This window comes from Amphibalanus amphitrite, unplaced genomic scaffold (genome assembly GCF_019059575.1).
Source record: "Amphibalanus amphitrite isolate SeventyFive unplaced genomic scaffold, NRLGWU_Aamphi_draft 000591F_arrow, whole genome shotgun sequence".
Taxonomy (NCBI): domain Eukaryota; kingdom Metazoa; phylum Arthropoda; class Thecostraca; order Balanomorpha; family Balanidae; genus Amphibalanus; species Amphibalanus amphitrite.
In genome coordinates this window covers 4,042-21,077 of record NW_024882085.1, presented here as the reverse complement: position 1 = coordinate 21,077, position 17,036 = coordinate 4,042, and the positions used below count along the sequence as shown (strand labels likewise).

At 49.0% G+C, this 17,036-nt stretch overlaps 1 protein-coding gene across 1 annotated transcript; it reads right to left on the bottom strand.

Moving 5' to 3' along the window:
- Positions 1 to 1,855: 1,855 nt before the first annotated feature.
- On the bottom strand, positions 1,856 to 16,132 carry LOC122394432 (60S ribosomal protein L24-like). The gene is made up of 6 exons (XM_043391304.1): positions 16,025 to 16,132; positions 15,847 to 15,922; positions 8,542 to 8,627; positions 7,728 to 7,889; positions 6,640 to 6,703; positions 1,856 to 1,997 (listed from the first exon to the last, which is right to left on the bottom strand). Exons 1-6 carry the CDS (start codon positions 16,027 to 16,029, stop codon positions 1,914 to 1,916), a joined length of 477 nt encoding a protein of 158 aa, XP_043247239.1. The 5' UTR covers positions 16,030 to 16,132; the 3' UTR covers positions 1,856 to 1,913.
- Positions 16,133 to 17,036: the final 904 nt, after the last annotated feature.

Sequence of the window (17,036 nt, the reverse complement as noted above, 5' to 3'; positions counted from 1 at the left end):
CGAGTCGGCGGTTAGTAGCAGCCCCGCCTCCCTCGGTGGCCACATAACACGGCCTCCAAATCACCCGTGTATGGGGGAGGGTCCCCGCGTCAACCCCGTGTTTGGGGGGGGGGGGGCAAGGGAGGATGACACTTCACAGCGGCAGACAAGCGGCCGCCAGCAGCGTGTCAATGAGTGTGTTAGAAAGTGCGCCGTAGCTGCTGCACATAGAATAAATGGGCTAGATACTGTCCTCCACTCCGGTTTGAACTGACCCCATGGCGCTTTCGGGGTCTTCTAGAAACAAACTCCCAGTTCTCTCGTGATATAGAGACGTGATAATGGCATTTTGGACACCTGTCCGTGCTTCTATCCTCAGGATACTGAAATCCTTCTCCTCCACGCCACAACCCCCTTCCGGGCTGGGCAGGCAACTTTATCTCATGCGGGCTGCTCCCTTGGAGCGGCACCGCTGCTCCTGAGGGAGCGCACCCCGTAGCCGGGTGCAGTGAGTGCCTTGGGGCTGGGTGGCCTGTCCTCTGGACGGGCTCAGCCCCGGCGACTCACTAGGGTGCCTGCCCAGACCAATGTCTCCCCCTAATTCCTATCATCCTTCCGGCTCTGAAATGGTCTTGTCGACCGAAAGGGCCTAACCCAACAAAACAAACAAACAAACAAGCATTTTGGGCACAGGAAACTGAACGCTGTTGCTGCATCGCCAAGAACACGAACATTTTGAGACGAGAGAGATGTGCAAATGATACTCACGACGAACCACTAAATACCACTCAAATAATTACTAATTTCCACATAGCATTCGTAAAACATCACGAAAATGCCGCTCCGAATCCTCAATGACGTTCATTCCCCGCGGTGAAGGGGCGGCCGTTCTCTGCCCGCCGATACGGAGCAGCCGGGACAGCGAACTGGGGGCTCCCGGACGTCGGCCTGTTTTGATTGCGGCCAGCCAGTTGTGAGGCGCGTCCGATCAACAGCGGCGGCGCGCGGACGGAACGCGACCGTCTCTGGCCATCCTGGCTCCATTCACACAGCGGCCGAGACTGCGCTACATGGAGTTCCGATTTCCGAACCCTCTTTGTCAACGTCAAATTCTTTGTAACTTGGTTCTTCAATAAACGAAAAAAGCCCGAGCCCGGCACTCCCAGCACCCAGTGACACACCTCCGGCCCTGCCGAGCACAGGTCGCCGCACGGGCCGCCAGTCCGGCGGTCCGACCCCGCCCGCTGCCCGGCGGCGACACGGTGCGCTCGTTAGTGGTCCGAGCTCCGTCCCCGGTCATCCGCGCCCGGCCTCAGGCCTCCGCCCCTCCCCTGCCCCAGCGCTAATTAGCACGGCTGGGCCCGTATAGTGGTAGTGACGTGGGAGGAGCAACGTGACGGAGCCGAGTCGGACCTTCCGTCCAGCCACACGCACATCGCTGGCGGATACAGCGGTGCGTGGGAGGGCTCATGGAGGATATTTGTCGACAGGCAATAGGGTAGGCAGGGTGGGGGTCGGTGGTATGCACACACTTCCTAACCAGCAGGGCACTGCACTGGCTGGGGGCGATGCCAGCCAGACTACGTAAAAAGCCGCGCAAATCTTGTTGTGCACTGCGGACGTGCGCATGGATAAGTTAAGTGTAGGCACTGATGCTATCGTTCCCAATCGCATGACCACACCCAACCACCTTGCGAGCGCTGCACGTGCGGCTCACTGCACACCTCAGCAGCGCCACCTAGGGTGAGGCGCTCTGCAGGGATGCGCCGCCTGGGCGGGCGGGCCGCCCCACGTGATTCGCCAGGATAGTGCGACTCTCAGAGTTCAGACCTTCGACGAACACACCGCAAACTACGACCCTCACAGAGAAATATTAGATAATTTGTTTGATGTATTTAGGTCACCGTCGCAGCAAAATGAAATAGGGTGGTCGTTTATCTCTTTCCTCCGACACGCGGCGCCTGCTTGGGCATCGTCTTGGCCTTGGGCACCTTCATCTTCTGCTTCGGCGCCTTGGTCTGAAAGGAGGCAACATATCCACGCTCAGTCGTACTATTTTTTACTTGTTTGTTGGTATTGTATTGTATTGTATTGTATTGACAATTAAAACACTCTCCATATTAAAATGGCTATTCTGAGTGTCGCGTCTGAGTTAAAAGGGGAAAACGAGTTAAAATGCACCCAAATCACAGCACTCAGTAAACATATCGAACCATTCACTCATCCCTAAATACGTAAAAACCACTCGGAAACAGAGCGTTTAAAACTTCCCATAGAGAGGCTCCTAAAATCATGGGGCAGGCGATTATATAACTGGGCGATGCTGTAGAGCAGACGGCGCCTCACTGCTTCGGTCCTCACGCGTGGGAGAGCCAGATCAGTGTCCCGCCTTGTCGAGCGTGAGCGCAGGGAAGAGTTGGTCAGGATTTGAGAGGATATAGTCTCCGGCTCCCCAGTGCAGCGTATTTTGTGAAGGAAATTGAGTGAGTGGATTTCGAACAGCTGACGGGCGGTGGGCCAACCCAGTTCCTCTCGCACGTCCGATATGTGGTCAAATTTTCTTCGGCCAGACACAACGCGCAGCGCAAAATTGATGACTTTTTGGAGACGTTGTATGTTTTTGTCCGAGCCGTTTCCGTAGACCGAGAGACAATAACGGACGTGCGAGAGGACCAAGGCGCTGACCACAGTAGGCAGGAGTTCACTAGGGATGTGGTGACGCACGTGGGACAGCCCGATGAGAATACCGTTGCATTTTTGGACGAGGGCCGATACGTGAGAGTCCCAGGTGAGGTGCTTGTCAAAAATCACGCCAAGGTTCCTCACCGTAGGGCCCTCACGGATCGTGTCCTCACGGGACCGAATCGAGATGGGATCCAAGCCACGGCAATTTTGACGAGAGCCAAACATGATGAGTTCAGTTTTGTTAGTGTTAACTTTCAAACCGTTGGTATGAAACCATGCGTCAAATGAGTCCAAAATTTGTTCCAAAGTTGCAATGAGGTGAGGGAGGGAGTCTTTTTTGCCAGATAGTAAGATTTGAGTATCGTCAGCGTACTGCACCACGTGCGCCCCAGGGGCGTAGAGGGGGAGGTCATTGGCAAATATTTGGAACAGGAGCGGACCGAGCGAGGATCCTTGGAACACGCCGATAGGATTGGGTAGAGGATCGGAGAGGACTCGATTTCCTCGCCCGTCAGCTGTGCAAACAGATTGGGTATGGCCACGGAGGTAAGAAGAAAACCAGGTCGGATCGATAGAATAGGTTTGAAGTTTGGACAGAAGCTTTGTGTGGTCGATCACGTCAAAGCATTTGGAGAGATCGAGGAGACAGAGGAGAGTGAGTTCCTGTCGGTCGGTGGCAGAGAGGATGTGATCGGATACGGTGGCGAGCGCGGTTTCTGTGGAGAGACAAGAGCGGAAACCGTGCTGGGATGAGGAAAACAGATGGTTGCCAGACATGTAGGTGTACAGCTGCTGCTGAGCAACTTTTTCTACAAGTTTGGCAAAGGCAGGAACAATGGAGATAGGTCGATAGTTGGATGGATCAGTAGGATTACCGGCTTTGTGGATGGGGTAGACGATGGAGTGCTTCCAGGATGCGGGAAATTCACAAGTTGTGAGACAGGTGTTGACGAAGTAAAGGAGGATGTGACTGATGGAATCGAAACAGAGGCGAAGGATCCGGATGCTGACACCATCGGAGCCGGAGGAGGAGGAGTTTTTCATGGAAAAAAGGATGTATCGGAGGGACTGAAGGGAAATAGGTTTTAAGGAAAAGGCACAGGCACCTACCCTAGGTAGCCTGCAGGGAAGGGGGATGGGCTCCCCCCTGTCCCGGACCTCAGCCGCGACGCGAGGGCCGACCCCCACAAAAAAGCTGTTAAGTTCGTTGGGGGTGGCCTCAGGCACGATACGCTGAGTGGACCTCTTGCCCTCGATCACCTGCCGAAGGTTACGGAAAGTGGAGGCCGGAACCTGCCTCCTCACCCGGCTGGCAATGTCGTTTTTAACGTCACGACGTATAGCAGATTTTACTTGTTTGTCCAGGGTGAGGAAGGCAGGAGTCCGGCCCTCTCGGGCAAGAAGTCCACGGCGCCGTGCCATGAGTCGCAGGGTGGTGTCCGAGACAGGGGGTGCAGAGGGGTTGCGGATTTTGAGACATCGTAAAGGAGCATGAAAGTCAAGGATAGGTAGGAGTAGCTCAGTAAAGGCGGCCCACTGATCCGTCAAACCCACACGAGAGAAAACCGGGCTCCAGTCGGTGTGACAAAGCGAACGGTGAAAATCAGCGACATCGATGCGGTCGAGGCGTCTAGAGTTCACAATGGTGGGTCGAGATCGATGCTTTGGTATAGTAAGACGTGCTTTGATAAAAGAATGATCGCTATATGGACATGTAGAACACAAACATCACGGACTAAACCAACAAAGTCAGATATAAAGACATCTAAAAGCGAACCGGTTCTAAAAGTTGACTGGTGTTTAGGGCACGTCGATAGCGGGGTCATTTAACACCTATTTCTTTTCACAGTTAAATAATCACAGCTCGAGAGCTGATCGCCTTACCCGATTCAAAAATGGCATGGATGCAACCAGAATTTGATAACAGCGATTTCGATTCGTGTCATCGTTGTATGTTCATCGACTTCACGAGTACCCCAACTCCCAAGACATCTCAAAAGGTCAATAAAAAGATCCTAAAAAGGGGTAGGGGAGAGTGGGGATAACTGGGACGGGGGAGAAGTGGGACACCTACAATATCTGGATGACCAATTGGACAAACAATTTCGGTTTTGCATATTTTCTCGTGGATTTAGTCGGGGCACGTCACAACCAAGCGGTTCCCTTTTCCGGTTGCCTGTCTCTGAGATATTGAGTTGGGGTCTAAAATATGTTATTGGGCATTGTACTCTAATTCATTTTGCCGTTTATTCAGCGTTGTGAAATGTTCATGCCGTTCACCTTCGGACGTCAGTGAAATATTCTTAGTTATGCAGAAACATTTTTTGATGTATCTTTTATACTTTTTGTGTGGGAGACAGTTGAAATAAAAAAATGACGACTTGGGGAGAAGTGGGACAAAGTGCCTTAACCACGTCCCAGTTCTCCCGCATGCAAATGCATGGGAATATTTTCCAAGATACTCAGAGCTGTCAGTGTAGTTCAAATTAAAGATAATCGAGGTGATTTCTTAAAGTGTCAATTTTAAAACACCTTCGTGATGGGTCATGAAATTTTAGTTGTATTCCATTTAAATCACATTTCTTGGTCAGTCCCAGTTCTCCCTATCATTTGTCCCACTTCTCTTGGACGTGTCCCCGTTCACCCCATTTTCAACTTTTCCTAAAATTCAAATGTGAGAAGTAACACGCGAAGAAACACGCATAAAACAGTAAAGAATGTTAGGAGAAATAAACCGTTTACCAGTAAAGGCAATCAATTTACTTAAGTCTTAAATATTCTATTTTTTACGAATTTTCAAAGTTGTTGTCAAAATAATGTCCCACTTCTCCCCGGTCTCCCCTAAGCACACATATGTATTCCGCCAAAACTACAGCATACAAAGGCGACCTTTCGAACAGATTACGCAGCCCATGGCGGACATTACAGACAACCCTAAAACTAAATTCGATCCGTGCTGGAGAGCAGACGTCAGGAGAAACATCTAAAACGATATACAGGGTGTTCCAAAAGTGTGCCCCCTAACTTATATTGCTCATATCTCCAAAACCGTATGTCTTACGAATCGATAAGAGAAAGAAGAACGGTCAATTTCGGTACTAATAAGCTACCTAGTGTGACTCATTATGTATTACCTACATTGAGAACAGCCAGAACGAAATGTGTTGCGAGATCGGGTGAAACACGACGAAGAATAAATGAACGCACGTGAACTGAAATGTGCGGTCGGATACGAATAAGTTTTGACCATATCCGATACCAATCCGATACCGCTAAATGTTTCACCAAGAATTTGGTATTGAATTGCGCTTTTCAAAATGCCGGTCGTGTTGTCTAAGATATGTATGGGAGTAACGGTTGATCTGGATGGAATTTGATCGCTTTTTCTAATGAACGGCTTCCCAAAGCTGTAGATGCATGGTTGCAGAGATATAGTTAGGCGATCTTAGTTGGGGGGCTCACTTTTTTGGAACACTGTGTATAACTAAATATCAAATACAAGGTATATAATGGAAATCAGTTGATCAGTTGGAGTCAGTTTGCCTCTACTCAACAATTATCTACATCAACTTTGACGAATATCACAAACTTCGAGGAACTACCTACGCAGTTATCAGGGATACTGGTACAATAACCTGACTCTGGAGAGCGATGAGTTTTGAACGGCCCAACAAATCGGAGCCCGACTCGCAAGGTCGGGCGCTACCCGGCGGATATGCCATCGTCCGCCTGGGCCAGTGACTGTAATTGCCCAGCAGATTTCATTGATGTTACTATGGAGTTTCAGCCCCCCCCCCCTCTAAATTGATGGTTGATGACGTAATGGACGACCTGCATTAGTGACAACAAATGTTTATGCAGGACCTGTTCTAAGAGCGGTTTGAACAGGCATGCAGAGCATGCATCCGCGACTTTTGAAAGGCTTCTCTGGAACGCCCATGGTCCCAGCCCAAGGACGGACGGGGCATTACTCACCTTGGTCTGGGCGCTGGCCTTCGCCTTGGCCTGCTTGGCGGCGCGGTTCTTCTCCTTGGCGGCCCTGCGGACAGACACACGGGCCCAGTCAGACCCCGTTCTCCCACTGCTGACAAACACAGCCCAATCAGACCCCGTTCTCCCACTGCAGACAAACACAGCCCAGTCAGACCCCGTTCTCCCACTGCAGACAAACACAGCCCAGTCAGACCCCGTTCTCCCACTGCAGACAAACACAGCCCAGTCAGACCCCGTTCTCCCACTGCAGACAAACACAGCCCAGTCAGACCCCGTTCTCCCACTGCAGACAAACACAGCCCAGTCAGACCCCGTTCTCCCACTGTGGACAGACACAGCCCAGTCAGACCCCGTTCTCCCACTGTGGACAGACACAGCCCAGTCAGACCCCGTTCTCCCACTGCAGACAGACACACGGGCCCAGTCAGACCCCGTTCTCCCACTGCTGACAAACACACGGGCCCAGTCAGACCCCGTTCTCCCACTGCAGACAAACACAGCCCAGTCAGACCCCGTTCTCCCACTGCAGACAAACACAGCCCAGTCAGACCCCGTTCTCCCACTGCTGACAAACACACAGCCCAGTCAGGCCCCGTTCTCCCACTCCCACATTCCATGGCACGTAAACTTTGGCTGAAAAGAAACCGAAACCAAACTCACGAGCAAAAACTGTGTTAGCGCAATATTTCACTAGATTATACTCAGCATGAATAACTTGTCCCTGCAGCATCCAAAATTGTATTTTGACTTGGGTGTCAGAAGGGAAATTACTCTCCAAAAAGGGGATTAAAGTGGAAAATTGCCAGACGTCAGCTAAGGCTGAAAAAGGCGGAAAAGGGATCAAAGGCATACATGTATGTTCAAGTGTGGTAACGTGCGATGAAAAACGACCTTTCATGCAAATGTTTGGTTTTTGGTAAAATTGGGAGTGGAAAATTGCGCTTAGAAAGACAGGAGTACAAAATGATTTTCATTTGAATGTTAGTTTCTAAACCAAATCAACACATTTTGGGACACTGCGTCCGAGACGTACTTTACGACAATACCGACAAAAAGCAGATATCACTTACTTGATGGCCTGTTCGCGCTGGGCCTTGCGCACCTCGGGCTTCATGTTCCTCTTGGCCATGATATCGGAGAGGGAGGCGCCGACGATGGCGCGCTGGAACTTGTGCGTGCGCCGCGCGCGTTTCTTCACCATCTCTTCATCCTGACCCTTCTTGTTCTTGCGCCTGAAACGAGCCAGTCATTGGCACTCTGTCAGACTTACAGTGAATGGTCCTCTAAAAATGTGACATAATGAAAACTTCCTAAAATATTGAGAAAAATGCAGCTGATAGCCCTTCCTCTAGCAGTGCTTACTTACACTGCTTACTTGCTTGCTTACAGCAGACTGGTCTTACCTTGGCATGGCTACTAACAAGGAGTACACAGGTTGATATACAGTACCACTGAACTGTTTGTGCATCACTATCATAATGTAACTTTGGGATCTAAATTCAGCTGAAGACTACAAATTATTAGAGTATGAGGGTAGGCGCCATCACAACAATCCCTGCTTTAGCAGAGGCCCTGTCCTTTGAATCCTTCAATTCAAACTGGTTGGACTGACTTTATAAAAAAGACAATAAAATGATATTGTTATGTCACCCAGATTCAAATAGAGCAACACTCAGTACACCACCTTTCTCATGTCTTAATAGTAACAGATTCTGCACTGTATTCTTACTTTATTTTTGGATGCTTGATGCTTCTACATTTAGAATCTGGTCTCCCATCAACAAGGAAAGCCTCAGAGCTCAGCAGCCCATAGCACAGCATATTTGGCTAGAAAATCTCTCCACTGCCAAGATGAATGAGCCACAGGAAACAAATGACACCTACCTGTAGAGGATGGTCCAGGTAACCTCACGGGGGTTCCTCTTCATGTTGAAGGACCTCTCAGCCTTCTTGTGGATGAAGGTATAGGCCTGCAAACACAAGAAACTTAAATGAGTCAACCATGGGCGTAGGAACGGCTGGAACATTGTGGGTGCATGGGTGCAGAAATCCAGCCATGGCCGGTGAAGCGGGGGGGGGGGGGGGGGCGACACCCGAGCGAAGGCTCGTTACGAGCTTTGAGGGTGTACCATGTCGAAAAGGTACCAACCGATAAGTGCATTTGGAAGCATTGACCCTCGCATGTGTAGGGGGGTCGGATGAACCCCCCCCCCCCCCATGGTTGTTCGCAAATAACTCGCGCAAAAAGCGGCCGATCGCGACGAAACTTTTAGTACCCTCGAGTTGATCAGTTTTACACCTACTCTAAAAATTTCATGACCCTGACCCAAAAGACCCTTGACCTGTGACCTGATTCTCAAGACCATGTTCGGCCGGAATCGCGATTTGGCGTATGTCAGCTCACATTATCCGCGCGTTTCCAGTCTTTTTGTGATTGCAGACGTCCAAACATGTGAAATGATGTTCTTCCCATGCATCACGGTGGTTGTGAAGATAACCTGAAGGTCAGGTCAGGTCATTGACCTTTGATGACCATTGACCTCGGTTCACTTTTTCGAGTTTTACATGTTTCTAGCAGGGATGCGGAGCCGGAGCCGGAGTCGGAGCCGGAGCCGCCGGAGCCGGCATATTTTGCCCGGAGCCGGAGCCGGAGCCGGAGCCGTGAAGCAATATCGCCCGGAGCCGGAGCCGGAGCCGGAGCCGCCAAAAAAGGGGGCGACTCCGGCTCCTTTTTATTTTTTGAAGAGGAAAAAAATAATAATTGACCTAGTTCGGTTTGACAGTACAAGGCAGTAAAACATATGGACTGGTAAGTACGTCATGGGCCATCAAGTGAATGAAAAAAGCCGAATATCCCCAGTATCCCACAGTACGCAACCAACTTCCTGTCTGCTCCTCCCCTCCCCCCCCCCCCACGTCTACTGCATCCCCAGAACATGAGGACCGGTCATCAGGTGACGGCCATTGTTTTGAAGCCAGTGCAGTGGACTGCGACTTCCAGCACCGTCTCCCCCCCCCCCCCCACCCCCCAATGCAGCCGAGACGGGTGTCAGCTTGCGATGGTTCAGTGAACTCCGATTCGCGGCGACTGCGTTTCCAATGCCATCGCTTCCGAGTCCTTTGTACTGCCAGTTGTAATACTGCCAGTTCTCTCCAAGGTGCGTTTGCGCGGGGACGCGGTGAGCCGGTCATGGCAAAGAGTAACGCGTATAAACATTTCGTGCCGGATGGTAACGGGTCGTTTACATGCGGTGTTACTGATGACGATGGCGAGTCGTGCGGGAAGGTCGTCAGCGGAAAAAAGGAGGGAAGTGGAAGCACTCGTGCCTACAACATGAAACGCCATTTGAAGCGCTACCATGCAGATGTGTACCAAAGTGTCATGGACGCGGACGCACTGCCAGCGAAGAGCGCAGGCACAAGCCAAGCCACCGAATCCGGAAAAAAAACAGCAGCAATCTCTGGACAGGTCAGTTTTATCGCCCTCTGCTGTATTTATTAGTGTACACCTATTGCGTTTACTACATGCTCGTCGGCAGTGGAGAGGGTGGGTGGAGGGGGGAGGACTATATACGCCAGTTTTTTAGTATAGTTCTCAATTCTCATGTTTACCGGCCGGGATCGCCACGAAATTTTGCAAGCGTTACCATAATTAATTTGATGCCCTCCCCGAAAACTTCAAGACCGTATCCCCATGAAGCGTGACCTGTAAAACTGAAGTGTTGGTCATTCTCACGGCGCATCAATCGGGATTTGCGTACTTAGCGCGCTTCAGTGCCTGCAGCTTGCGTTTGATCGCCGACATGCATTTTGCCAGCTGTTATCAAGCCGAGGTCATGGCATAGGCTGACCTTGTTACCTTTCTAAAGTCATCCGCGGTCAATGACGTCAGATGAAGTCACATGACGCTTTCGAGTTTAAGTGCTGCCTGGGATATTTACTCGCTCATTTCATTTTAAACTACAAATTTTAAGGTTAAGAAATTTTAGCATCCATTTATCGCTAAAAACGAGTTGAATTGTGGCTAACGAGGTCGTAACTCGTAATATGTCCCAAGAGGCGGAAATTAATTATCTCTAACGTCATAAAAGTTGTGATCTGATCAAATACGAAGCTTAGGTTCGAATTGTACGATAGGTAGATATATGTGCTCAACGGACCAAAAGCAAAGCGCTTACCTGGAGCAAAGCGCTTACCTGTGGTGACATGTCATGCATTTTCGGCCCTAAAATGATAAATCGTCGAATGCTAGTGCTTGTTGGGTACTATCGTATTTGGCCTAAAGTACAAAATACTAGATAGCTTTTCCTTTTGTCCTCAGGTACTTCGAGAGCACCAAGGTTGTCATGAACATCACGAAAGATGAGTTCACGAAAGATATAGTAAGCATGGTAGCCAATGATTCAGTTCCTCTTTCATTCTTCTCTTCTTCTGCTGGATTCGGGAACATCGCTGGACCCATTGCCAAAAAGCTGAAGGTCAGCCTGGACAGAGAGGCGGTCCGTGACATGGTCGTCAGCAAGGCCCGACGATTGCAACTCGATATAATTAAAGCGATGAAGAATAAGCCGGTGTTCCTGAAGGTCGATGGAGCCACTAGGCTGGGATCGAGCTATCTGGCCATCAACGTCCAGTACGTCGAAAACAGCAGGTCGACCACCAAAACGCTGGCCGTCGTAGACTGTGCGGGAAAACACTCGGCAGAAGCGACAATGAAGCTGGTGAAAGAAGTGATGGAGAGGTATGAGCTCAGGAAGGACCAGATATTGGCTATTGTAACAGACAATGCCAGGTCAATGCTGAAGACCGTGGAGCTGCTGAATGACGAAGAGCAGGAGAGTGGCGAACACGAGAACATCAATGCAACACAGGAAGAAGATGCTGACGATGATGACGATGACATCCTGGCCTTGGTTGTAGATTCATCTGATCAGTCCGCCAGCGCATCATTGGACAACACTATCTACACGGTGCGGTGCGCCGTTCATACGCTACAACTGGCTATCCGCGATGGTTTGAAGCAACGAGGGGCAAGCACGGTCCTGGCACAGGCACGCAGCGTCGTGAAAAAGCTCCGAGCACCAAACATGCTATCATCCCTAAAAAGCAAGGGTCAGCTGCATCCCATAATTGACGTCGAGACGCGATGGGGTAGCAGCTATCTGATGCTTAAGCGGCTGCTGACCCTGAAAGATGTGGTGCAAGACTATGCCGCGGTAGCGCCCGAACTTCACATGCCAGAAAGGATTTGGCAACAAGTCCAGCAGTTGGCGGACGTTCTAGAGCAGCCCTATGCCGTCACCATTCGTCTGCAGAGCGCCGACCTAACAGCAGGAGTGTTCTTCAAGGAGTGGTGCAGGCTCCGAGAGCTGCTGGAGAAAGGAGGTGCGATCGGTTCTGCCATCGCGGCAAGCATGAAACAACGTGAGGAGAAGATGCTGGAGTCGGATGTTCTGCTCGCTGCCATCTACGCGGACACGCGCTACCGTATTCTTCTGGGCGAAAGGTTCGAGAGGGCCGGACAAGCATTCGAAAACATCGCAGATCGGGTTCAGCAGGTGCATGGAACAGCTCCAGCAGTCGACTCCCCCAACGCAAGCATCACTTCTGAACAGGTACCCCTTTGATTTAATTTACTATTGTTGTTTAACATTTGATGCCCGGCTGTTTTGTGCATACAATACAGGAGTTTTACTTTTATTATTACATAAGACATCGAATATAACTATAAAATGTGTTCAAATGAAAGGAATGTTTGCTTTAGTTTTTACAACTTATCACATCGCATATTGACAGTTCCATCTTAATAGTTCCGCGTATTTTACGAGCCTTTTTTCTGCGCGGTTTAGTCAATAGTCAAAAGTAGAAAAGTAAATGAGCTGGCTGTGGTTATGTTAATTTATTCCATGAAGCCCAGTAAACAGCATTAAATGCCATATGTACCTACATTGTACAGTCGTCAGCACATGCTACCCAGCACCTTCACCGCTGATGTACCTAATCATGTCTAGGATTCTGGGTAGCAAGTGTAAGCGACTGTGTAATGCATACGTACGTACTATTTGCCACTGCAATGAAAAAAAACGTGGCTAACAAACGGTTTGCGTACATTCTCCACAGGAGGATGATCCTTTTGAACGCGAGCTGGATCGGCTGGAACAAGGACACAAAGCGCAAAAAAGAGCATCGACATCCACGATGGAGGTCGCCAAAATGGACTTCCGAAACATGGGGCGCATGAAGGGAGCCACAGTGTGGGACATCATAGAGCACTATCCCGATCCCCTCAAGTCAACCAGCATGGTGATGGCCGCCCTTCCAGCGACGCAGGTATCGGTAGAGAGGCTGTTTTCGGCTATGAAACTGCTGCTCACCGACCTGCGATCGCGTCTGAAGGAGGACATTCTGGAGGCCATGCTTCTCATCCGCTGCAACAGCGAATAAACAGCACACAATGAGGGCGGTCTGTCAGTTCGATCTAGTCAGGCGCATACCTACTATGCGAACGTTGTCACTTACTATCAGCAACTCTGAGTGAGTGCAGGACGAGACGGGTTTCCTGGTTCCGGCCATTAATGCCTCGGGTATTTTTTTTTCTGAGAAGGATACTTAACACATAAGTCATGCTCATAACATTTCGCCACGTGCTTATATACTCTGTTCGCTGATTGCATGTGCTGTTGAGAAAAATAGCCTTAGTTGTTAGTTGTTATGCAAATACAGAAGCAACGTGTACCAATCCAATTTTTCTTCCACCCGTATTTAATTGATTGCATAGGGGATGTACTGAGTCGGAGCCGGAGCCGCCGGAGCCGGAGCCGCCGGAGCCGGACCATTTTACTCGGAGCCGGAGCCGGAGCCGGAGCCGCCATAACATTTCACCCGGAGCCGGAGCCGGAGCCGGAGCCGATTTTTTTCTCCGGAGCCGGAGCCGGAGCCGGAGCCGTCTGAAATTTCCACGGCTCCGCATCCCTGGTTTCTAGGGTAGTTTATAGGGCTGATTTCGAATTTAGCATCCATTTGAACGTTTACGAAGTGGTTTTAGTGCTTTCGTGACATGCTACGACGCCGTCAGTGGTAGTTGACACCTACTATGGATAGCCGGTAGGACGCCTAATGTTGACCTGACCTGACCTGACCCGATCTGGCCTAATTGCATGAAGAAATCATCTGTGATCAAAACTTACATCAGATATTTGTGATCAGCACCCCGAAAAACCCGATGACAGCTTCACTTTACGCAGTCCTAGCAGGTCCCGATTTTCCCGACTTTTGGAAAATTGACCTGACCTGGAAGGTCAACCAATGAAGAAGGACCTTAAAATTGGGTATCATTGGCTTTCTCTCGTCACGGGCAACGCCCTCGTTTTTTCCGCGAAGCTCTAGCTCGATCAGGGGCCGAACGGCAGGGGGTCCGGCCGACCCCCTCCCCCTCCCCCTACACATTAGAAGCTGGAAAACGCTGCACACATTCGAGGGCTAATATTGTCAATATTGACTACCGCAAAAAGTAAAAGCGGCCAACTTAGCCATTTTCGAAGATATCGGGCTAAAGTTTTTGACAGTGGGTCATCGGTTCGGTATGTGTTCAATCACATGCTCCATTTCCCTTTTTTCAGCACAAATGTAAGTTTTGAAGACCATCACTGATCACAGTAGCATATGCTTCGAAAGATGGATAGTAGGCAACATATCCTGAATTTGCCGTGCTGCATGGGAAGTAGTGTTGATGAAAAAGGGGTTTTTGGTTCAGATTATTGTGGGTGCAGAATACATTGTCTGCACCCACTGGATAAATATTGTGGGTGCAGCTGCACCCTTGCACCCATGGTTCCTACGCTTATGGAGTCAACAACTTACTGATCAATATCAATATTGATTATTGACCAACAAAATATTTAAACACACATAGCTTTTATTCATAAGGGATTTGGCTCCAAGTGGCTTTTTGACTGCATGTGTTTTTGCCAGCAAAATCAGAAAAACTGAGCCTGAGAAAATTGAATGTCACCAAAGTTAAACGTGAATTATTCCAGATAAATTCCATTAGTGCGTTTTGGAACTCGATATCAGAATAGAGGTGATGCAATCCTGTCAAACTTGCTGTGTGTGTAGCAGGCGTGGGGGTCAGTCGGGGAAACTATGGTAAAATCTGCTATTTTTAGCAGAAATCTGCTAAAAATGGGTACGCATGTGACGTCATCGTACCCAAATATAGCAGATTTGGGTACGGCCCCATACAAAAGCAGATCTGCACCCTAATTGAAGCAAATGCGCATCAAATGCCTGGCAGATTCATGATGAGAATAGTGCTGAGAGTGATCTCTGCTATTTTTGTTCAGATCAAACTATTTTCAAATTCATTATTTGAAAATAGTCGGATCAGAACAAAAATATCAGAGGACATTCTCAGCACTATTCTAATCATGAATCTGCCAGGCATTTGATGCGCATTTGCTTCAATTAGGGTGCAGATCTGCTTTTGTATGGGGCCGTACCCAAATCTGCTATATTTGGGTACGATGACGTCACATGCGTACCCATTTTTAGCAGATTTCTGCTAAAAATAGCAGACTGCTAAAAATAGCAGATTTTACGGTATTAGTATATATTAGGTCCGAGTGGACAATTGTGACACTGTTGATACAAATATGTAACAGCAAAAATTTTAGGTTTTAGGTTAGGTTAGGTTAGGTTGTAGGTTTGTAGGTTTGTAGGTTTGTAGGTTAGGTTAGGTTAGGTTGTAGGTTTGTAGGTTGTAGGTTTGTAGGTTGTAGGTTGTAGGTTTGTAGGTTGTAGGTTGGTAGGTTGTAGGTAAGTAGGTAAGGTTAGGTCAGGTTTGATTATGTTTTTCTTTTATTTCCAGGACATATAAGTATCATTTTTGGATTCAGGATGTCAAATAATGTAAGAATATGAAAACTTTATCTATTAACAGTCACTCGGACTTAATGTATACTTTTACCGATTTTACCATAGTTTCCCCGACTGGGGTAAGGGATGGGTAGGCAGTTCTGACGTCACGGCTGCGTGCGGTATACACAGTCCCCTACAACACCTTCATGTGACATCTGCTCTACTAATGCCCAAATAAATGCACACCAAAATTAATACAAATAAGTTCTCATATTCACAATCAGCCAACTTCGTTCGGGATGAAATTTACAAGATCCTTGCAAAGGCACTCACCTTGCCATCGGCCTTAACGGCCGTTTTCCCATGGCCTGGGTAGATCTTGAAACCGCTGAATATGCAGAGACCGACCCTGAAAATAAAGTTGTATTAAAAACGCGACCTTAGGTGATATTTCAAACAAGCACATAGAAACAACCAAAGAATTATTACAATAATGCACATATATGCCCACCTCATTCTTGCTGTTTAGACGGAAAAGACAGTATCCGCGGCGTTGCCAATTTAATAAAAAAAATCACAACACCTTAGCTATTAAAAACGCTGAACCATTGTTCTATCAATGAACAAAAAATAAATTTATTTCATATTTTATCCCTTCATTTTTAAAGAAAAAGTAAACAAATAAAAAAACTCAAATTAGAGCGACCACTTTTTGATAAGTACAATCACGGTTACCCTGCATTCACCGTGCATTCACCCATACTGCTGCCAGCTGCGGGATACCTGCTTATGTCGAGACTGGCATATGTTGCTGTTGCATTTACGAAGGCGTTGCCAAAGATTTTTGATTTAGGGGGAAAATCATATTTAGTGTGTATTTCTACTCTAAGCTCAAATCAAATCTACTCGTTTGACGTTTCATATAGGTCATCCAACATGTTTAGCTCCGCAGTCCGCTGCCTGTACCTACTTAAGCTCCGGCTAAAGTACTGGCAAAGTCTGTGGCTCTACTGGAGCTGAGCCTGACACACGATCCTGGAGCTCACCCGCACCACAGCCGGACTAATGCCGCATCAGCCGACAGCCGTGCCATACCTCAACCGTACCTACCTACCTGCAGCCACAGTACGCCATAGCAGCTACGAGACAGCCGGACCTGGCCGTAGGGAGCCGGACTTGAGCCAGACTTGGCGGTCCGAAACCATACCAACTCAGGAGCGCTACGGCAAAGGCTGGCTAACCGGAATATAGAGCCATATCGACCCCAACCCCGGCTCTGGCCGTCTGACGGCGTTCCATTTACACCGGCCCAAGTCTCGCATGTCGTAGTTGCCGGGGCAAAATGGACTTAGCCAAGCCAAATTGCTGGCTGCGCCACCACACCCTTAGTGACCGGTGTGGTGTCGGTGTAGCTAGTCGTGCCGTCTTCCGAGCGACGAGTTTCTTCGTGCCATCTGTTGGCCGCCGTTGAATCTCTATTGTCAGTGCACTGCCGCTACCAGCTGTCTGCGGGTAATGCGGCG

Coding starts and splice junctions, on each gene's coding strand:
- LOC122394432 (XM_043391304.1), bottom strand. Junction 8,628..15,846: donor CCGTTAAGGCCGATGGCAAG/GTGAGTGCCTTT, acceptor TTGTGTTTGCAG/GCCTATACCTTCATCCACAA. Junction 6,704..7,727: donor CAGCGCGAACAGGCCATCAA/GTAAGTGATATC, acceptor GTCTGTCCGCAG/GGCCGCCAAGGAGAAGAACC.